Below are 24,335 nucleotides of genomic sequence, written 5' to 3'. Positions count from 1 at the left end.
ATATATATTTATTTTTAATCCATCGCTATTGTTTCCCTGGTAATGATGCGAAACATAATTTAAGTTGGGTTTGGACCTCCTCTAATTTACGTTTTGTTTTTCTGGAATGGGACAATACATTAGGTACGCAGTAGAAAGTATTCAAAGTCAAGCTGTTTAAGTAGATCCATGCGTTGTTTATTTTTCTGCGTAGCTAATCGGATCAGCTTGCCTCTCAAGACTGTCTCACACCATAGTGTTTCAAGTGAAACATTCTTAGTAACATTTAATTCAAAATATTCTTGCAGAACAACTTACATCATCATGTGGATGGATTGATTAGTTAATAATGTATCATTAAGCATCCATTTGAAGGTTGTAGATTTCAGGAAGAGTGATGCCATAACCATAAAATATGCATCATGGTCTGACCAAGTAATGGCCAAAATATCACATGGATTGTAAGGTTTGTGCATGTACAAAAACATGATCTATTCTAGTATAGATCTGGTGAGGATGGGAAAAGCAAGTATAATCTTGTTTTATAGGAAGTATTTCCTTCCATACATCCACTACAGAATGCGACTCAAGCAAACTGCTAAACTGTTGGGACAACTTTGCCGCTTTACCAATACCTTGTTGCACGCCCACCTTTTCCTATCCAACCTAGGTATAATTACTTCATTTGAGTCTCCACAACACTCCATAGATGTTCCTGACATATGTGTAGCCAAAAGTCGAGATAAGTGGGAAAGAAACAGTAATTGTCTGTTGTTCGGAGTATAGTAAGAAACTATCTTCACTTCACAAAATTTACCTACTAATATCAAAAACCTGCCTGCAGGATGGATCTGATGTTGCAAAAAAAAAAAAAGGAATAGATTTACAAAATCTATTAGGACACCCCTTTTCTTAACCAATGCATTTGCCAGATAGATTGTTGGATAAGAAACATGGGAATTCTTAGGGCAGGATGACACTAAAAATGTGTCTCCTGTAGACAAAGTACATCAGCTTTTATTTAGATTTAAAATATTGAAAGGCTATAGAACGCTTATTGGGCAAGTTTAGACCCTGAACATTAAGAGACAATATGGACATGGACATAACAAATACAGTCAAGTTCTAGCAAAGTATCTCCTCCAGAGTAAAAGACAAAAATATCTAAAACATCAGGCACAGTGGACAACCCAAGGAAAAAAGAAAAAACATACACCTAAAAATAAAAAAATAAAATAAAAAAGTAACCTTAAATAGGTTGTCTACATACAAAAAATGCCCTCAAAAGGGCAAAGAGGTGGGCAGAAAACCCCCTATGGGTTCCTCAAATAACCACACCAAAATAAATATGGAAAAATCTCTAGAGTAACATAGACTGGAGCGTACAGTGTCTACCACTCGGCCAACTAGTACAGGCATCATATAGAACATGTATCATTTTTCGTATGAGGTATGACATAAATTTCAGAAGAATTATAATGTGTACCAATCATTCAATCATGTCTCATGGAAATTATATCAGATGACTTTTGAATGATTGCAAAATACGTACTAAACTCAAGTAGCTTGCATTGGAAAAGCCTGAGATCTAAATTCAGTAGAACATTTATGTATAAACTGAGAATACTATATGCATTAACCCTGGGGAATCAAAATACATTAAAGAACACTCATTGATCAGATCATAAATCTGGCTTAAGCCAATAATCAGCCACTGGACTGCGAAGAGGACAGTCTATCCATAGCTCGCTGATGTTTTTCTTATAAAAACCATTTTTTTTTTTTTTTGGTTTAAGGTGCTTAGTAGAAGACAAGTTATGATCTCTAGAATCTTCTTCTGATGTAATCATTGGTAACCCCACTTCAGTAAAACAAGCGCCAGCTTCTTGTATTAAAGTAACTGTACAGAGCTTCCCCCTTTATGGTGAAATAATAATTTGAATGGGTATCCCCAACGACATGGTATGCCTGGTGCTTAAAGGACCTTTAAATGAGGTTTGAGTTTATGTCTGCGCTGGAGAGTAGTTGCCGACAAGTCCGCGAACAGCTGATAATCACAGCCTTGAAACTGCAGATTGTTTTTGTCCCATGCTACTTGTAAATATTTATCCTTAGTGCGAAAGTAATGGAAAACCACAACTGTGTCACGAGGCAGACCACCTGGCCTAGGCTTACCAAAGATACGATGCATTCTGGCAAATTCCAATCTTTCTACTGGTATATCCAGGCATAGTTCTTGAAAGAGTGGCGATTGTAGCTTGTAAATCCACTATACTTTCTGGCAGGCCTCTCACTCGCAGGTTGGCTCTGTGCGATCAATTTTCAAGGTCGTCAACTTTATGATGTAGTACCAATATTTCAGCTTTTAAGCATTCCAGATCTGATTCATGGGCTTCTAATACTGTAGTTGCATCATGGATTCTGGACTGCAATTGCACAATACGAGTGCCCAGTTCCCCTAAATCCCAGGTAAAAAAAAATGGTCTGTGATGCATTTACCAAAAGCATCCAGTGCTGGGTGTAATATATGTTGAAATCGTTCAAGCATGTCAGCAGGCTCGTAGACGGTGCTTAGAATAAGTGTGTGGGAGAGTTGACAGGTGCGGGAGGTTCCTCAGGCTCTCCACGCTCCACGAGGCATTCGCCACCATCTTTGCCCGTGTCCTGGGGGGGGGACCTCCATTTGCGACTAGGTGACATAACGAAAAGTAGCAGTCGGCGCCCGGAACGACTGTAGGAGTTGCCAGTAATACAACTGCCTTTTAGCAGTCCGTTAGCCGAGTGGACCGGACCCGGATCAGGACCCGTCCAACAGGCTACTCCACACATGTGCACTCCGTATAGTATTTATTTTTATTGAGGGGTAAAAGGACAAAACCTTTAAAATGCTTTTACTGCTCTCTATATTCCTTTACTTCTTGTCCTGTTAAATTTAATTTTGTATACGGAGGCATATCTAATATAATTTTGCATAATTTTCATTCATTTAGTTTCATTATTTTTCTATGAGGTTATTATTGAGGTCATTATTTCAAAAACTAGAGCCAATCTAGCAAAACCAATACCATATTTGGACTGTGCATCAAACATAACCCTAATGTCCTTCAATCTGAGTGGCAGAAAAAAATGTTTGTTGACCAGTGTAATAATTGGGAGAGGATATCTTTCATCAGAGACCTAGATCACAAGAAAAGCAAGAGAGGCGAGTTGAGTCGAGTTCTGCTTTTTACTGTACATGGCACTTTAATTTAGCTGGCAAGTATATGCCCCCTTTACAAAGAACAGAAATCAGAAACAACCAGGTAGCTAGCCTTTTCAGATCAGTAATGGCAGCTATATATGTATGCACCAGGAGTTTTGGACCACACAACAAACCCTTTACATTTACTGTTTAGCAATGACAAGAAATTTGTTTATATAAAAAAAAAAAAAATATATATATATATATATATATATACCTTGGCTTTTGTCTCACGAACCTTCCACGTGCACTCAGATTCAAGCACAATCTCCTCTTGAGTGACACCTAGATAAGAAAAGGTCACACAGAGGCTACATCAAAAAATAAACAATTTAAATTTGCTGAAAACTTTTCAGACATTGAACTGTAAGAAAGTTGTGGAGGAGACTATGGGATCTATGTATAAAGCAGGGAACCTCACATACCCTCAAAAATTCTCTGGTAGGAACCAGTTGCTGCCATTAAAACACATGAACCTGGTAGATTCCCAACAGGTAATGATTGAGGGAATGTAAGATTAACTGTTTTATAAATAAAGTCCTATAAAAGATCAAAGCAAAAAGTAAACCAAATAGAAAATGTTTTCTGTGCAGGTTTTGATATAAAAGAAATTAAATACGTGATTTAGCTTTTTACTACCTTTTAGTATTGCCAATAAGGCTGGTATTTTTCTTTACAAACCCCAAGCTGTCCAGCAAAATGGCAGTTAAATTAAAGGGTTAGGAAACTATAAACGCTGACTGTTCGCTTCGCTTCCCTATTTCCCTTCACCAAAGTATGCAGGATGGTTATATACAAAAGCATTCATCAGGATTTTGATTTGCAGTTTTTTGTAGTGGTCCAGTATTACTCTTGCAATGCATTCTGTCGGTTTGTGGAAAAAGATTTTCTAACAGTGGGCCGTGGATGTGAAGGGTGTGAAGGAACAACAGCTCTTCCTTCATTGGTGCACTTCACTTCTCAGGGTGAGCTGCTTTCTCAGTCTGTCCTTTACACATTTTCTTTTCTGGGTTTTTGGAAATTTGCTTGAAATTTTTTGAAAGTCTTGTCAGAAAGCCCAATATACATTTATTTCACTTTAGCTAGTTTCAGAGCTGCCTCAGAATCAAATGACACTTTGCAAGTCACTTGGTCTCTTGCAGCAATGCCCTGGGTAGAAACTAATTTAAAGCATCCCCTCAGAAACAGTGGTTTACTGGCATGAGGAAGTGGTAACTGGACTGCAAACTCACCACTGTACCACCAAATATTTTTTTATACATATTATATTTTTTATGGAGTTTTTTTGGTCAAAACACAAACCTGTCAGACAGAACAGCCTGATTGGTGACATCCCTTTTCTCAAGTAATATAGAAAATCACAATGTTCAAGAAAACTTGTACTTGCTGTTCACAAGACAACTTTGTCCGTCATCAAAAAACGGTCATATGGACAAGAGAATGTGCTCCCCTATATTCATATACCTTGCCAGGTTAGAGCAATGGAGTGAGGGCTCTGACAGTGTAGGGAGAGGATATTTGAGCACGGATCTGTGGGCGTACCTTTCTGATGGGAGAAATATGTCATTGGAAAAGAATGGTCTTTAACAAAGTGTCATCTTTGTAAGCAGTAGAGTTTGATCACATTTCTGCTCTCAATATTGCATGAATTGTGATTATTGCATTACTTTTCAGCATCCATTCATGGCATACACTTGATTAGACACTATGTTCTTATGTCTGAATTCTCATGTACTGGAAATTGCAAGGGCCAATATCTAATTCATGTACCTGAACTAACTGCAAAATGTAGTTCTGTGCAAGAGTTTTAAGCAACCAGTGCAGTCAGAAAGCTAAAAAAAATAAGATTAGTAAATCTTTCTCATTAATTAACCCAGAAAAGTGCATAAAAAGAAAAATAGATTTGGAGCGGTCACTCCTTGCATTTATTACAGTGATAATTTTGCTAGGTATAAACATTTTTTAAGAAATTGAGCAGGTAGGTTGTTCAAAACATCTATGAAAACAAATCATAGTTCTTCTGTGGATTAAGGTAATCCCAGTCAGACCTAATATTGTTAAAATCAGAGCCCGGTGAGAGTCAATTACATTTCTTAGAGGAATTCCTACTTAAGATCTTTGGTTATATGTTTAGGGGGTTATTGTCAAACTGCAGATAGAATTTAGCACTGATCAGTCAATATTTGTACACCAAACAGGTCTCTCTAAATTTGTCTAAGGTACAATTGCAATTCTGCATGGCTTCATATACATCAATCAAAGTAGGCTTTAAGGTAGGCTCTGTCATGGGAGCACTGTGTAGCAAGAACGTTAAAGACTCTTTTAGAGGATAATCTGCTCCACTATTCTTGCACGGTGGCTCAGTGGTTAGCAATCCAGCCTTTGCAGTGCTAGCTCCCAGGTTCAAATATCGACCAGGGCATCATCTGCAAAGAGTTTGTATGTTCTACCCGTGTTTGCATGGGTTTCCTCTGGGTACTCCAGTTTCCTCCCAAACATGCAGTTAGGTTAAATGGCTTCCCAAAAAAATTGACCTTAGACTGTGTTAACGACATATGACTATGGTAGGGATATTAGATTCTGAGCCCCTTTGAAGGACAGCTGGTGACATGACTATGGACTTTGCGAACTGCTGCATAATATGTTGGTGCTAAATAAATACTGTTTAATAATAAAAATAATAATAATTCCTTAATGGTAATGCCTCTCTCTAATTTAGTTTTTTTTTCTTTAAACGCAACTTTTTTCTGCACTAAAATCTCCATGGAAAAGAGGCAAACTACTTATTAAGCATAAGCTATACATATTTAACATATAAATTAGCAATGTATGAAAATTGAAAATCAGGTGCGTAAGAAAAAAAATCAGGGGTACCTGACTGTTGCTGCAAGATCCAGACACACAGTTCCACATGGCTATGTGCAAAGTTGCAAGTGTCCTCCTGAAGACAACCATAGCGCATCTGATGGCGGCACATGTCCATATGAAATCGAAGATGAAGTGGCCGAATCTTGGAGTACTTTAATGAGCTTGAGTTTAACACATGCACAAGACATCTGTCCAAAAAGTAAAAAAAAAACACAAAAAAAAACAAAAAAAAAAACGGGATAATTAGTTTCATATTCTAATTAGTTATATTACACCAGGTTCAGGAAACAAAACAAACAAAACAACAAAAACAACTTTGAAGTGGGGTTAGCACCACACTGCAATTTTTAAAGCTGATGTAAATTGTACGTCTAATTAAAAAAAACGAACTAAACTCATTGATGGCGAGTTTCTTCCCTAATAAGCAAGTATTCAAAATACTCACCGATACATACCTTGGACAGTGCAGGACCTGTCATCACTGCAGGAAAGTCGGCCGTGGAGTCAGCGATCTTGTTCATTGACTGGATGATGTTACCCCTAAGCATGGATGTAACCCATGGTTACATTATCCCTGGCAGCTGGCTCTGTGTGTGGCAACACCGCACAGGGATGAGCTCTAAGCTACACAGTGCATGTGCCGTGTAGTTTAGAGAAGAAACAAAAAGCCCCCAGGAGCTAGGAAGTTCGTAATTTGACAAAGGAAACATGCATGGATTCTACTGTCAAATAGTACTGCCTCCTGGTGTTTTCCACCACAATGCAACTGGTCCCCTACAACCTGTGCAAAAGCACCTATCTAAGCTCCAACAATTTATTTAGAATTTAGGAGATCTTTTTTAATGGGGATCAGTGTGGAACAATAGGTTTAGAATTCATGTTAGTTCCCGACAGAAGTACATTTTTTTCGCCAACCCTGAAAAATTGTATTATCAAAATGAATGTGGTCCAAAGACAGGGTTTTTTGGGAAAAAATGTTTGTGTATTAAGCAAAAATCAATAACACATTTTCATAGGTATAAAACAGCAAACAAATTAACAACAATACAGATTTGTAGTGTACTTCCTCCTCCTTTGAGGTTGATTACTCAAATATTTTTTTATGAACATCCAGAATAGAATTGGAGGGGTTTTTCCTCTTTTTTAGAGGTTATATACCTCCTATGCTAGACACAGATCAACAAGTGCATAGAGCATATAAAATGTAAGTATTTCTTATGTCGCAGCTTTGTTAACCTGAATCTAAGCTTCCTCAGGGGTAATGCTACGTATGTTGATGTTCAAAGCACTGTTTCTTGAAAACAGCTGAATGTTAAATAAATATATGTTACAATAGTATAATGGCTATGTACCTGTTAATACATAGCCATTATGAACCCTATGTTGCAATAATGGACAAAACTAGCAGACCAAAAGGAACTTTTTAAATGTAAACAATGTAATTGGATATATGAAAATCAAGCTTTGACTTTACCCAATAGATCTATACATAGATTAAACATGTAAACCGCAAATCTAAAGGGAGATAAGATGTGGGAGGTCTGCACATCATGCAGATGTGGGAGATTTTATATAGGGAAAATTAAAAGGAAGTTTAAACAACGGATCTATGAACACATTTATGCAATCACCAATGGAAAAATGCTAACACCTATCACAATTTTGACACAGACACAGACTGCATACAATTTTCAGCTTTGGAACAAATACCCTACAAACAAAGGGGAGGTAACATGGATAAAATCCAGCAAAATGGATTTTCACCTTAAAAAGCCAACTATCCACCAGGGCTGAATGAGGCATTTAGTTTCAAACCCTTTTTGTAGATATGGTTGAAAAGCCCTTTTTCCTCCCCCCCCCCCCCCCCATTAAAAGATGTATAGATTACTGTCATCAAAAATATCAAATGTATTTTACACTGTCATAATCTATACACTATAAAGGGTATATAGATGGAAATAACCCAAATATGCAATTTACACTACTTATGTAGGAAAATATTAGGATCAGACACATTTGCATTTTTTTTTTGCTTCTTCTTTGTGATGTAATGGATTAAGTGCCATCTTTAGCGATATAAGTTATTAATAATATTGTATGGCTATGTCAAATGAACCTTCTGTAAGATAAATTCCCTCCTTTGTGCAGAAGATTTGGTATATTTTATATTTTTTGCAAAACATTTATATTTGTTCAATGTATTTTTACTGTATTATGATATTTAAGAAACCTTGTGTAATGTATTTTCCCCCAAAAAAGATAAGATTTATATTTATTTATATAATATTTTGTTTTGGACACAGTTCCACCGTTCTTCTATATCCCCTCAGTTCATATAAATCATCATAAAAATTGATCAAGAAATGGGACCCCTGGGTACGCGGGGATGGGGGCATCGGCACTAAATGGGTCGGTGCACTAGGAGCGGATGGAAGTGACAATGTGACCCCATCTTGCTGTATCCCCGTATGCGCCCATTCTATTGTACGGGTGCGTTGTGCTAATCGCTGTGCATCATCAAGATGCACAGCGTTTTGGCACTGAGCCGGAGGACCTGCCTGGGATTCCCCTTTCTCCTCCTTCCCCCTCCCGTCCCCCCCATGTTCTTAAATCATCTGAGGGGCGGACTCCTCTGGGATGTCCTCCTATCAGATGCCTTTCACGCAAGCCGCTCACGCTGCTCGACATGCACATGTTTAGAGGGACTTCCGGAACGCTGACCCATAAGTCCATATATGAGTGGCTTAAGAAACTCTCCTGTCACTCCGTTCTCTGCTTTTGACTGTAGCGGCGGCTTACACTGTATCTAACTCAGACATATTTAGGGGTACGTGTTTAAATTAATAGATCAAAATAAGGGCAGAATACACTTTTGCATGGAACATACGAACCCTAATTGCAATGCTTTATCCTATAGGTTCAATAGGGGGATTCTTATTTAGAAGTACATCCTGAAGGTAACTCTGATGATATCTATTCCTTATAGACCTTTCATTAAGAAAACCTACAAGAAACCCCTGTATAATAGGAGAAAACATTCTCATATGCAGGCTGAAGAAAAGTATATTATTTAATTTTATTGCACTTTTATTCCATTATAAGTAAGGATAATGTAAGTGTGTTATTACATCATACTTATTCACTCATTGATGCTTTGAGTAGATATGCATATCCCCATAAGGCAAAAACAATATTGAAATATAGAGAAAAATGTGGAAAACTAGTTATTTACCTTTTGAAGCAATTGGACAGTCTGAATTCAGAATTCATATATAGATATATATCTCAGGATATTTTCTTTGACCCTTGATTTACCACATAACACTAAATACTAAGACCAACATGACACGGACTATTAAAATCTTAGATAATATATCCCAAATAAAGTAATTAAAGTACTACTTATGATAGGAATTAAAATAATTATCTAAATAGCAATATACTATTGTACCATATATTTATTTAACATTCAGATGTTTTCAAGAAACAGTGCTTTGAACATCAACATACGTAGCATTACCCCGGAGGAAGCCTAGATTGGGCGAAATGCGTCGGGTTAACAAAGCTGCAACATAAGAAATACTTACATGTTACACTTACATGTTCTATGCACTTAAAGTAGTTGATCTGTGTCTAGCATACAGGGTTTATAACTTCTAAAAAGGAGGAAATACCCCTTCAATTCTATTGTGGATTTTCATAAAAAGATTTGGGTAATCAACCTCAAAAGGAGGAGGAAGTACTTTACAAATCTGCATTGTTATTTTGTTTGCTGTTTTATACCTATGAGAATGTATTAATGATTTTTGCTGAATACACAAAAAAATGTTGCCAAAAAACCCTGTCTTTGGACCACATTCATTTTGATAAGCTCCTATGGTCTTTGGAGTACCATAGCCATGTCTACGTTTTGAAATACTTACTTGTGGTTGTTAAATCGGTGTTGTTTTGTGGGGTTTGTGCAAAATTCTGGGTTCTCTTGATTTCTCTTGCTGATAATCTGAGGTTTGCTATCAAAACAAGCCTGTGAAAAGGTATCAAACAAACAATAAGAAAGTCTCTCCTTTAATATAAGCTTCATAGTTGACTATCCTAAAAAACAATACTGCTATTTAAAAAAAATAGGGGTGCAAGTCAGATGTGGTCCTAGCAGCAAGCAAAAGGAGATGGACTGGCAGATTATACTGCTTATGTATCTCACAGCTCATAGTAAATATCCACCCACCATTCTTAAGCAGCTAATACTTTATGCAGGAAACTTGATAAACCACTAAATGCAACAGTGTGTAGGTAATGTCTTGTTTGGAAAATCAGTATTGTACTGTTCTCCACATCAAATTATGCATTTGTAGGCAGAATTTAGAATTGATTGCATAATTTGCTAAACAAGTGTGGCATATTTTGTTTGTCCATCCTACTGGTCCACCCCTTCCCTTTTAGAGGTGCCATGTTCACATGGTGTTGGGACTGCCTGAAGGCTTTCCATCTGAATTATAGTTCCATGGGCTGTGACACATGTTGATTACACAAGTTTTTAGACTTCTTCCTCACAGGGAAGCAGAGAACAAATGTGGACATGTGCAAAGGTTCTATTTCTGTCCGAAGAACAATTAGTTTATTGCAAAAATCTTGCTTAAGGTGCTATTGTGGAACCTATTATGGCTTAAATAATGATATAACCTCTAACTAGTATAGTCATTTGAGAAAAGAAAAATTTTCCTTGGAAATTACTGTCTTGCTATTATAATTAAGAAGAAACAACATTTGCGAAGATTTTTTTGCTGTCTGTTGATCTCTTAAAATAGGAAAAGGAGGGGAGTGAAACAAATATTCCTAGCAGGAATTTGGGGCAAAATAAAATACATTTTGGATGGAATTTTCAATTTTATTGTAGCCAGATACCTAGCCAGATAAGTATTTTGAGCATCACAAAAACATTACACTTTTACATTCAAGGAAAAACCTCCCTTTACTTGAAAACCAGTACCTGGCATAAGAAAGTGAAGATTCCGTTGTCTTCATGAAGTGGTCGAGCCACATTTCCTGGCTTTAGCAAACTAGCGGGCTGAAAAAGATGATCTCTATGAAAAGTCCCCTTCCTTTCTTCATTCCACACATCTATCTCCTCCTGGTAATATGCAAATGTACAATTATCTCCATATTTACAGTCCTGTCGGTTTTGGATATCTGAAGTAAAATAATAGTTTTATTAAGCACACTTGAAGCGAAAACAAAATTAAAATTATATAAAAAAAAAAATTAAAAAATATTTTTCACAAACAAGACTGAATATCAAAGAAAACACACTTAACCAATACAGCTCTATCGGTTTACTTAAAGCATAACTAATCTTTTACTTTACATAAACGGGTAGCACAGAGCCTCCCGGGATAACTACGTCATGCATCCCGGGAGGCTCTTGGCTGCAGTGGCCTTTACTGCAGTGGCTTTTAGTTGTTGCTTGTTTGTGGGCCTTTCTGTCCGAAGTTTAGTCTTCAACAAGTGAAATGCATGCTCAATTGGGTTCAGATCAGGTGATTGATTTGGCCATTCAAGAATATTCCACTTCCTTGCTTTAATAAACACCTGGCTTGCTTTGGCTGTATGTTTTGGGTCATTGTCCATCTGTCATATGAAACGCCTCCCAAACAATTTGACTGCATTTAGCTGGATTTGGGCAGACAGTATGTCTCTGAATACCTCAGAATTTATTCGGCTGCTTTTGTCCTGTGTTACATCATCGATAAACATTAGTGTCCCAGTGCCACTGGCAGCCATGCACGCCCAAGCCATCACACTGCCTCTGCCATGTTTTAAAGATGATGTGGTATGCTTTGGATCATGAGCTGTTCCACGCCTTCTCCTTCATTTTTTCTTGCCATCATTCTGGTAAAGGTTGATTCTGGTTTTATCTGCCCAAAGAATGTTTTTCCAGAACTGCTGGCTTTTTTAGATGTTTTTGAGCAAAGTCGAGCCTTCTATTCTTGAGGCTTATGAGTGGCTTGCACCTTGCAGTGCACACCCTCTGTATTTACTTTCATTTAGTCTTCTCTTTATGGTAGACTTGGATATCGATATGCCTACTTCCTGGAGTGTTGTTCACTTAGTTGGCTGTTGTGAAGGGGTTTCCCTTCACAATAGAAATTATTCTGTGATCATCCACCACTGTTGTCTTCCGTGGACGCCCAGGTCTTTTGACACTGCTGAGTTCACCAGTGCTTTGTTTCTTTCTCATGATGCACCAAATTGTAGATTTTACCACTTCTAATATTGTAGCAATTTCTCAGATTTTTCTGTTTTTGCAGCTTAAGGATGGCTTGTTTCACCTGCATGGAGAGCTCCTTTGACTGCATGTTGTCTGTTCACAGCAAAATCCCCCAAATACAAGCACCACCCCTCAAATCAAACCCAGGCCTTTTATTGGCTAAATTAATAATGACATAACAAAGGAATTCCCCACACCAGTCCATGAAATTGTCTTTGAGTCAATTGTCCAATTACTTTTAAACCCCTGAAATGAAGTGATTGTGTAAAAAAAAAAAAAAGGCTTTAGTTCCTCACATTTGTATGCAATCTTTTTGTTCAACACACTGAATTAAAGCTGAAAGTCTGCAGTTCAACTGCATTGAGTTGTTTTATTTAAAATTAATTGTGGTTATGTACAGAACCAAAACTAGAAAAAAAGTTGTCTGTGCAAATACTCATGGACCTAACTGTAGGCGAGGACATACTTAAAATGAACCATTTGCCTCAGGACAATTTTCACACATCAAAAAATGCACATGAAGATATTTTTGTATGCAGTTGACTTTCATGAATACATTTAAATGAAAAAGAGGTTGAAATCTGGAGGAATTGAAGGCAAAAGGGAGAATTGCATGGTTCTGTTTAGGGACAATTACCATTTCTAGATATTATATATATAGTTAATGCTTACTTTATTAGGAAATCAGGTTACACGAAGGGCTCCATTTATAAAACAAGGATTTAGACATTCCTGCAAACATTCCCTTATGGTCCATGTGTGTCAATAGCAGTAACTGATTCCCATCAGGGAATGTCAGATTTCCTGTTTTATAAACAAAACCCTAGAAGAGTAATTACACATGTTTTAATTGATTTAGTGTTTTAATTTTGCATATTGCAATATTTGATGAATTGCCTCTTCACCAGGAATTCGACAAGCTTACAGTGTCACTACAGCTCATACTACAGCTGTTTCTCACATGGACTTCAGTTTGCCCCTGTGAATTACCAATATTTGTTACAATGTATCATTCATCCTGTATTCACTCTGCTTGTTCTATTCCTCATCATCCTCCTCAGTCTGTTAACTCCTTGTCCCCCTGCTTCCTCACTCTCCTGCTTTCTCCATCCGTGTTCCTACAGATTTTTTTTTTTAATTACTACTTGCTGGTGACAACCTCAAGATTTTTGGGTAACTTTGTGTCTTGGCTCCCACGTGTTCATTCCTATGACCTGCCCTTCCTCATTTTTGGTGACTTTAATGCTGCAGTGGATGACTCCAAACATCCTTCCTCAGCCAAACTGCTCTCCATTACCTCCTCCCTTGGACCATATAGCCCTACACACATCGCCAGACAGGGTATTTTCCAAACTCCTCAAACTCACCCACCTTGACAACTCCGCATTTCTCCTTTCAGACAACAACCTCCTCAACTTCACCTGACCTTTTTCTTGCCCTACTACCTGCCTTGTCTACTACCTGTCCACTTGCCCAATTTACTCTGATCTACTCCGTGCCCATTTTTCCACAATAACTGAACTATTCAACCCCTCCCTTTATACTGATATCTACCCCTCTGCTTTCAAAAACGCCATTCTCCCTATCCTGAAGAAACCCTCAGTACAGCACTCCCTACTTTCTAGCTGCCGTCCTTCATTTTTAGTTCCTCCCACTTTCACCTGCTCAAGGTCTCCAAAATCCGCCTCTAGCAGTCCCCAGACACCATCAAACTCCTTGTACACCATCCTATCTCTCGTCTGGACTACTGTAACATACTCCTCCCTGCTATTCTACTAACCGACTCCCTCTTTTACAATCTATTATGAATGCTGCAGCCAGACTCATCCATCCTTCCCACCACTCCTCTTCTGCTGCCTCTCTTTATAGTTCTCTTCATTGGCTTTCATTTCACCTGAGAATCAAATTCAAGCTCCTGTGCTTTGCCTTCAAATCTCTCCACAGTTCTTGTCCCACCTACCTGATACACAAATGCCTCTCAAGCTCTTGTTCCACTTACCTTTCTGACCTGTAAGAAAATTAGCCCCTAGCTGCTCTCTTCACTCTTCTTGTCATCTAATATCTATTTCCACCCTCATAACCTCATCACACACACGGCTCCAATACTTTTCTAGAGATGCCCTGACTCTCTGGAATGGTCTTTCTCGTCCAATTTGGCTTGCCAATTTTTCCACCTTATGATCATGCAAAACCCATCTTTTCAAGCTTGCCTACCCCCTCCTTCTGTCTCATAAAACCCTCACTACTTCATTTCTGCCATCCTATTGTGTGATACTTCCCCCACTTCCTTTAAGCTCTTCTTGACTGGGTCCTCTCTACCTCCCGTGTCAATGTCTGTATCTGTCTGTCATTTGCAACCCCTTTTTTATGAGCAGCGCTGTGTAATACGTTGGAGCTATATAAAGTTTATTATGAATAATATTAATATTATTAAATAACTGAGATTCTTTTTTAATGTCATTTTTTAATGGGGAAAAGTGTCTCAGTTTATGATCTAGTATTAAGCTGCAAAAGGACACTAGAAAAAAAAAAAAAAGAAATGCTGGTAGTAGGAAGGACTATTTTTGCTTGTCCTAGTTTGTTTTTCACTGTCCAAGCCTCTTAAAAGGCAGAAAGTGTAACCTGAAAGGTAATTGAACTGTGTCCCTTAATGAATTATGTCTCCTAATGTATTATTTAATGTAATAATACAGTAAATCGGGAGTTATTGATGTTGCCAAGACAAAGATTTCTGCATTTCTAACCTTTGCACAAAATGTAGGGGCCAGAAAAATCCTTTGTGGGTCTTGGACGAATTTTGAGCCATGTCTTGTTTTCAGAGTTTTTTATCCGTCCCAATAGGATGTCTTTCTTGCACTTATGGTCTAATTTTTCTTTGTATGTGAAGTCCAGCGCTTTGCCCCCTAAAAAGCATCAAGAATATTTACAAATACATCGAACAAATTAATACAAATCAAAAATCTATACTGTTTATATTTGTAGGTTTGGAGCTTGATTTATACCTTTTCGGCTAACATAAGTGAAGGATTAGGGATAAATTGGTTACTATTTAAAAAAAAACACTTCAAGCCAGAATATAATTTAAATAAACCACTCACAAACCAAGACAAAAACTTTCCCGACACTGCAAGATGTAATAAAGAAACCAAAGTTAAAAACATTCCTTTTTTAAAGTCCACAATCCATTCCACATGAACTAGACATGACACGATCCATCCCAAACATATTAAATAATCGGCCATCTATAGTTAGATGATCTAATAACATCAGTTCAGACCTTGCATTAGGGTTTTCTGTCCCATAATTCAGAAGGGATTTTATAAAACTAGGGTTATTACAGTAACAACACAGAAACCACTAAAGCAATTATCTTCCAGAAGTATTTTACATAGAATAAGAAGCATAAATTAGACCAACCTCATTGTCACCATTATTACATCTAGATGGGAAAAATAAACAAAAGAACATCTGCTCAAAGATAAAAGACTGAAAGAAATATACAAATACATGACAAAAGGATGGGTGTCTTAAGACAAGGGACCATGTTACTAAAAGGTTCCATATAAATATTATTTTTCAGCATACCTAAACTCAAATGTTTACATAAAAGGCTAGAGAACCATTTTTTTAAATTACACCAACATAAATTACAGAATACAATTTTCTTTGCTAAAACTATTTATATTTACTTTTAATGCATCTTGGTTTGTAGTTTGGAGATTTGACTTTGTATATGAAAAAAAAAGTTAATTCATTAGCACAGTTCATTCAAGAACAGTTATGTAATTGAAACAACCCCCTACCCAAACATTATAGCCCTTTCCTCTTCTGGGAATGTCTAAATACTGTGTGTTCTGGTCCAGTTTTACTCTCTACATTATTTTTTTTAACTACTGGGGAAGCAGTTACAGGGAATAATATACAATGGCAACTGACTAACTGCTCTGAGTCTGATAATCCTATTGACATCACATCTAAGATGAGGCCTTACTGGTAAAGAACAAGCAAAATGATGTCAAATGCACATGTAATTTCATTTGTGTTTTTTATTGAAATGACTAGACAAGCAAGGTATTTTTAAGATATGACATACACATTAAATTGTCACTATGCATAAATTGCCAAACAAAATAAGGAGTTCCCATTGCAAGCCTAAAGTGCTGTGAATTCCCATGAGGCAGCAAAAAAAAAGCATTAAAAAACAAGTCATTTGTGATGTATTAATCTGATTTTAATGCACATTTTTTTTATTTTTAAGGATCATAACTACTCCGGTATTATTTTTCATATTTGTTACCAAGTAGTTATGATCCTTACTACCCAGATATAGGTCTTACTAGGTTTGCGACTGCTCACAGCCTGTCCATACCTGCTCCTACAGAAAAAAAAAAAATACTTGCGGTGTTACGTACTATACTTACCCTGTTTCCCCGATTATAAGGCACTCTCTTATATTTTTTTGAAATGCCAAAATATGCCCTGGGTCTTATTTTCAGGGGATGTCTTATTTTTCCATAAAGAAGACTACAGTACACATTTATTGTTGAAAGTCACTCATGATCATTCATGTTCCATTGATTGTCCCCTTCTGATCACTCTATGCCATTGATTGTCTCCTTCTGATCACTCTATGCCATTGATTGTCCCCTTCTGATCACTCTATGCCATGAGTGTCTTATTTTAATTATTTTTTTAAAAATCGGGGGTGGCTTACTTAATGGGGATGTCCTAAAATCGGGGAAACACGGGATGTACTTTAAAAATCAATTTCTCCACAATGCACGTACAGTGGTGGGAACTTGATTTAAAGTGCTTTTTTGCTTAGAATATCCAAATACTTCAATAATGTTTACTGTCACCTCCTCACATCTTAAAGGAAGAGTGGAGATTATGGTTGCTATGAATGCATGTTGCCGACGGTGTTAAAATTCATATAGAAGAATGGATGTCTATTAAGACTTACCTGTTTTTACGTAACACTGTTGACAACCTTGCCTAAATTCATAATTCAACCTCAGTGGGCTAAGAGGCAAGGCTATGGGTATAACACTAGGATGGTTTTGTACAGGATCACCCTTGGGTAAAAAAACAAGATTTCCAGTGTTTCTGCTATTCTGTATTAAAGAAACAGAAGTCAGGGTAAAACAATTATGTTTTTTGTTTTTTTTCCAAAGAAGATATACAATATTGGAAACTGAAAATAAATTTGAAATTGATATATAAGCCCAGTAGAGAGGCTGCTTCACATTTCTATAGTGGTCCTATTCAGTCCATCAATTTTCTTTGCTGGTTGTTGCACCCAAAGATTGTTTATGAATATGTACATAGATATGTATATAGAGGTGTATATATATATATATATATATATATATATATATATATATATATATATATATATATATACACACACACATAGATGTATGCATACGTATATGTGCGGGGATATATGTATATAGTTAGTATTTATATAGTTAGTTATGTATATATCCTAATAGCTAGACTGTATCTAAGTAGCATGAAACAATACAGGAATACAGTACAGGAATGTTGCATTTAAACATGAAACCTGTGTTATCTTGATCTGGCCATAGGGCCCTCCTAGGGGGTCTCCAAGTGTAGGACTTTACAGAAGTAACAAACAGGTGATACAACAGCTGCCAGGAGACAAGACCTATTTTCCCATAACAAACAGATCACCAATATGGCCTTCAAGGGGCAATACATCCATCCACCTGAGTAAACAGAAGATGGTGGCATAATTGAACAGATGGACGGGGGGGGATGACCCAGTTGGACATTTATAGACCCCTAAACATAGATTCCAGCTGGAGATTCATATAGCAAATTTAGTTGGGAGGTCCATCAAACTACATTAACCAATCCCAATCTAGTGGGGTGTGTGTCAACCGATGGTCATCGTACAGAACACACCCACTAACCAATCCAAGAGCCCCAAGGATACCTAATGGGAATTAACTATATAAAAATGGGAACTGAGAGATTTGAGCTCTCTTCTCTCTTGCTTGCTCCTTGTCTCCTGAGGGTCTCCTTAGGTAAGCAAAGTTATGGAGTCCTCTTCGGAAGGAAATATAGCTACCTGCTAAGAGGTTAAAGGGTACCTCAGGAGCCTAAAATATTCCTGATTGTATTGTTATGGGTGTCTATAGTATTAGTGCATTACTTTGCTAGTTTGTAGGTACTAGATTATTACAGGGGTTACTACAAATACATTTATGTCCATGTGATATGTATATATATGATTGATTGAAGTTCCTATGTGTAGATATCAAACAATATTGCTGTGTACTTTGTTTCACCTTGTTTTCTTAATTAAACTGTTTGAGTGACTAGCCATCATTTGTGCATGAACTTTCTTTTATTGAATATCTATATGCATTGATAGGGGATATAATTTCCATATTTATGCAGATAAATATTCCTAAAACAACATGGTTTAGGCAGGTAAATGACTTATTGCAAGTGACAGGCAAAGTGTTTCTCTGCACGATTCTTCTCAAGCAGTGTTTTTTGGGCAGGACTATGTCAATGTTGCAAAATAGTAATACCAAGCATGAGTAAAAAAAATGTCACTAAATAAACAGCAAGACTAAAAATAGTGGTAAAACTTTGGTAACCTCATGTCCATATGCTTTACCTGTATTAGCAGCAGTAACAGCTTTAATGCAGAAGTCTCTCTGTCCTGCTATGATACAAGTTTTAGGCAACAATGACAGTTATTTTTTCAGAATGTGTGGGACCATGCCATGTATATTTTAGAAAATGGTTATTCTGGATGTCATGATAGTTACCAGCACTTCCTAAGGCAGGCTGACAATGCTAAATCACATTCCCACAGCTAAAAGCAAATGTTGTCAGCTTGTAGTTACATAGTTAGGCTGACATACATACATATACATACTTCTCTTCCTCTTGCAGATACAGAGCACTTCCTTGCCCTTTAAAGTGAAAAATCAGGAAGAGAGTTCTTTATATGAACCATTTATATATTTATACTGGGTGATCATATTCCCCCTTGCTGCGCAGATCAAGTCCCTAAATAGGCGGTGCTGCACCCTTTTTTTTTTTTTTTTTTAATAATAAAAAAACAAAAACATTCTTACCTTACATAGAAGGGCTGTCTAAACTTCTATGTAAAGTAAAAATGTTGCGTTTAGGTACGCTTTAAATGCATTCAACAGCTGTCTTTCCAGCCAACAATAGTAAGTTTTTTGTGCAATGGGATTTATGAATGTGTAAGTGTCACATTTAGAAAATTGATCTGTATTGATTTAAAGGAAAAAAAAAAAAAAACACAACAACATTGTGTCTGCAGGATGCTAATAAAGGCCATTATGTTGCTAATTCAACCATTTATTGCTATATAAACTTTATTGGCCCCATAACAAAAAAAATATTCACTTGAGAAATCCTCATATTGGTGACAATACTATGTTCAGGGACTAATTCAATTTAATTATTACAAACCTCAGTGGCCGGCTATAGCCTATATTTTTTTAATAAATGCTATTCTTACCTATCTTTTAACATAATTTTGGGCTTTTTGCATTTTTTTTCACATGGTTCCATGGGTTCCTCAGATAACCCCAGCAATTCAACCACAAAAACGATAAAATTCTAACTTTCCTATTGAATGTAATGTAAAAAGTCAGTCTGAGAGTGAAAATGCCTCTAGAACAAATTCAAGCTATTCTAGTTTAATAGGTTAGGATGAGCGAATTCAGAGAGCAAAACTTAATAAAAGGAAACTAGAGGAATCGGGACAAGTGAATTTTGCAGGCAAAAAACTTCTGACAGTAGCATATTTTGGTAAGTGTTGGGTTAGCACAAGATTATTTATTGTCAATTCTGTCTCACCAGTATATCTCTTTATCTCATTATCTCTTTACCAGTATATACTGGTATATGTATACCATATATGAGGTCATCCTAAAGGAATGCAGCATATCCTTTAACTGGTATCCTTATAATGTAAAATACTGGTTTAAGGGATGATCATTGGTCAGTACTGGTCAAACACTGGCCACTGTCTTAGTTCCTTCCTGAGTAGTTAAAAACACAGTGCCATACCTAATTAACTAGTCTTGACCAGAACTAACTGTTTGCAGCATGTTTTTTGATCATCTGCCAAGCCATTAATTTGGAAGACTCTTTGGATGAATGCAACTCACTTCCGCTCTCTTTATCTCTCTTTGTACACTTCAAATTGAACCCATCAAAATTTGCATAAACTGTCACAAATTATATCTGTGACATAACAGTAAGCAACAGTTAATTTTAAATAAAATTAATAAAAAGTTGCATGAATGATGACACTGCACCAGTACAGGCAGCAGGTTGGAAGAATCTGGTTAATGTATGCCTATTAGCATTTGGTAATTCTCACTGTACCAACGGCAAATGTGAGTTCCTAGATTCCTGTGGGCTTTGAAAAATGTGTTCACTTTCTTGTTGATGGTTGCTTCTTTCTGTTGCTTTAGGATCTATATTTATGAAGTCTCTTTTTATGTGCATGCGAGGGATGTATGAAAATGAGTAACATTTTTCCTAATTGCTTATATGATTCTTGCGTACATTTAAAGATATAAAGACATCTACCTTCTGGTGTGCAATTCCTTTCCCAGATACTGCTTCCAAATGTTTGGTAGCTACGGAAAAACAAAATAAAACACAATCACCACAAAAAAAAAAGTTAACACCTTTAGGCTCCAGATGAGTGTCTATAGAAAATGGCAACTATATAAAGAACACTGTAGTCAGACATGAGACCAAGTGTGCATAATAGTATCTTTTCAAGTGTGCATAAAAATATTCCTGACATATTCATATGGCATTCCTTGTCATAAATAGCTTAGAAAGTGTTTACCATAATATAATTTATTCATTAAATTAATCCGCCAATCATGTGGAAGCAGCACAATGCAGAAAGGAATACAGATTATGAACTTTTAGGTAATGAGTGTCTTTGACCGTGGCATTATTGTTGAGGCTGGTATAAATATTATGTACATTATTTGGAATTTTCACCTTCACACTTTTTTTCTCCACTTCGCCATTGTTTTTGTCTTGTCAGAATAGGGGTAAAACATTTATTGACTAATAAAAAGGCTGCATTTATAGGAAACTGTGAATATGCAGAAATTGTGGGATGCCAACATATGAAGAAGAATCTCAAAAGTAATTATGAAATATGGAACCCATCCATAAAGAATGGGGGGAGTGTTTTGATAACATTCTAGGCCCTACCTTATATTACATGGGCTGCCTAAGCCGAAATATTAGTTTTCTAAAGACAGGAGAAAGCATTTTCCCAGTCTCCACTATTCTGTTGATCAGACCCAAACACGTTACCTTGAAAGTAGGTCACAGTAAGAGACAGCAGGAAACTAATCTGTGTATAAAATATATGCACAGACAAGAACTAAACAAGCATCACAAATTGATAGTCATGCATTCTCTGAGCTAGCATCTGAGTGCAAGAATAAACTGTTAACTTTAGATGATACTTGACAAATCAGGCTTTGGAGAGAAAAGAAAATTAAGGCATTCTCACTGTGATACGCAATAAATACCAGTAAGCATAATTAGACTTAACATAAAAAATTAACTGCTTAGTCCACTTTCCTTTTGCACAATAGAATGTAGGCAGGCATGAGCAATCAACATAACCAAAGTTTATCATAGAATTTGATAGAAGGCATTTAAATTCTACAGTACATTTTATTTAGGAACTTCTTGTGCTTCAGGGCATATGCTGTAGGCCTATCATGAAACTTTTGTGTGAATGTGAACAGAAAACTGTAAGAATAGCTCTTTTACACCAATAAGCAGGAAAGTGGAAGTATCCTTAAAAAGTAAAAAATTCAAACAGATTCATACTCCAACTTATGCCCTTTAAATATTAGAACCTATAGCACTAATACACTACATAGTTAACACTAATGTACTCAGGTTCCTCATGCCATGCGAATATGAATAAGCAAGAAAAATAAAACCTAATGAAAAATGCAAGCATCTTGCAAAATCTGACATTTACAGGTATACTTCAAACATTGTCAGGGACATTAATGGTGAGAGCTTCCCGCCAGAGACTTTCTTTTTGATCCTTACCATTTACAAAGGTATCCAAGCTGTCCAAAGTCTCCTGAGTGCCATCAAATCTGTCCAGAGAATCCAAATGTACATCAAAAGGAGGCTTTAGAGGTGCCCCAGCTGGTACCAACAGTGGTTTCCGAGCGTCCAACAAACCAAAAGTGGCAGGTGGCAGAGAGGATGATTGTGGAAGGCTGGCAGGTCCCAACTGGGATAGCAAGTGACTGCTAGAAGATAGTACTGGTATAAGCTGTGGCATATGTTTGGATGCCTGAAAGAATATAAACATGATAATAACTACAGGCATTTTTTGAATTACAGGATGAGGCATAGCACATTTTAATGTTTTAAAAGCAATGAAAACTTTAAAATGAAATAGACAGAAGAACATATTTTTCAGAAGACAAACAGCATTGACAATTGTAAACTAGTCTACGGATGCCACACATGTTGTATATTTCAGCCAACTGTTTTTAAGATCTATGATAAATGTGGCTCTTGATTTAACATAAACACTCCCATGCAGACATATGTGGTCTTCTACTTGGAAATACTGAACAGAAGGCGGCGGCCTAAGTGGATGACCTTTTAGTGACCATAACTTCTGCGATTTCTCTAATTAAAGAAATTATTATTTAAGGGAAATTATTATTTTCTCTAATTTACTTTAGATCATTCAGGTGTATGGTTCCCTATCAAATTTTAAATTACCTATTCATCAATTTATAAATTGGACTACTGAAGAGCTATACGACTTTTCCACTTTCTCGGTACGCGCCCTGCGGATTGTGCTGTAATCGTTCACGAGCTTTGAACTTGTCTGTGATGGCCAGGGCTCCACTAGACACTTGTGGTTATTTCTGTATTCAGCGCTAAACTTTTCCCCTGGGGACTATTCCAATTCTTTCTTGCAGGGGAGCCTGGAAAAGCAAACTGGGATACTCCCTGGACAAGGACAAAATCATGATCCTAACCTTGATTAATAAGTCTATAAAATTTTGTCCTGTTGGTACAGAACTCCAGAAAAACTCATTTTTTCCTCGCAGTACCCAATCTATGCTGGCACTGTTGGTAACTGAGTAGTATGCTGCACATTGATTTAATTATGCCCCCTGCTTCGTCCCTTCTTGGAACAGGCAAGATCTCCCATAGAAAGGCTTACCACACACCACATCCCTACAGATCCATATTTTTTTTCTGCTGCTCCACAATACCCTTTCAGTAAAGGCATATAAAAAGGTTCCATTCTCAAACATCTTATTAAAGCTGCAAACTCATGCAATGCTAATCTGTTGGAAATCTACATAACCAATGACAGTGGGTCAATGGTTGCAAAAAGTTAACATTGTGTTATTAGAAGACCTTACAGCAAGTGTGCGTACTTCTGACGAATCCAATGCTATATGGATCAGCTGGATGAATAACACAGACACTCTGAAGTTTAAGTGCCACCTTGATCCTACCCCCTCCTGGGAACGTATGATATGTGTTGAAATAGGATATCAATGTCTTTTTTTATGTGTAATCCATCAAAATCTGCTTTCTCCCAACCCACAACAAACTGTATTTTTGTTTTTGTTTTATTGTGTATTTTTCATGCAAGGATATGTACTGGGACAATGGTGTGTACAATTACAGTACATACATAAAATAAACAATCAGTTAACATTTGGTATAAAACAGGTGTTTACAATTAATCCAAAGAAAAAACAAAATCACAGAATAAGATAATGATTATCATTGAAGCAATAGAAAACATTAAACTATAAAATAAAAAAAGTTAATTAAATCGACAGCCTCTATAACCACTGGAGGGTCATTAGCAATCATTCTCAGGATATACCATGAGTTTGCATTATCTGTTGCCAGATT

General features: G+C 36.8%; 1 protein-coding gene across 5 annotated transcripts in view; it reads right to left on the bottom strand.

Moving 5' to 3' along the window:
- Nucleotides 1-24,335, bottom strand: part of ZC3H7B (zinc finger CCCH-type containing 7B) — a 65,945-nt gene that overhangs the window by 20,360 nt on the left and 21,250 nt on the right. For 4 of the 5 annotated variants that reach the window (XM_072421167.1, XM_072421166.1, XM_072421164.1 and 1 more), the window contains exons 10-18: nt 22,482-22,734; nt 20,970-21,019; nt 17,317-17,467; nt 16,043-16,078; nt 15,098-15,256; nt 11,076-11,275; nt 10,012-10,112; nt 6,095-6,276; nt 3,438-3,505 (exon numbers count right to left, since the gene is read on the bottom strand). In XM_072421167.1, the coding sequence (XP_072277268.1) occupies nt 3,438-3,505; nt 6,095-6,276; nt 10,012-10,112; nt 11,076-11,275; nt 15,098-15,256; nt 16,043-16,078; nt 17,317-17,467; nt 20,970-21,019; nt 22,482-22,734 (1,200 nt within the window). The remainder of the gene's footprint in view (nt 1-3,437; nt 3,506-6,094; nt 6,277-10,011; nt 10,113-11,075; nt 11,276-15,097; nt 15,257-16,042; nt 16,079-17,316; nt 17,468-20,969; nt 21,020-22,481; nt 22,735-24,335) is intronic. The other variant, XM_072421165.1, reaches the window with a different exon arrangement.

This window comes from Pyxicephalus adspersus, chromosome 8 (assembly GCF_032062135.1).
Source record: "Pyxicephalus adspersus chromosome 8, UCB_Pads_2.0, whole genome shotgun sequence".
Lineage (NCBI taxonomy): Eukaryota > Metazoa > Chordata > Amphibia > Anura > Pyxicephalidae > Pyxicephalus > Pyxicephalus adspersus.
The sequence above is the reverse complement of the archived record's forward strand: the minus strand, read 5'-3'. Positions and strand labels throughout refer to the sequence as shown.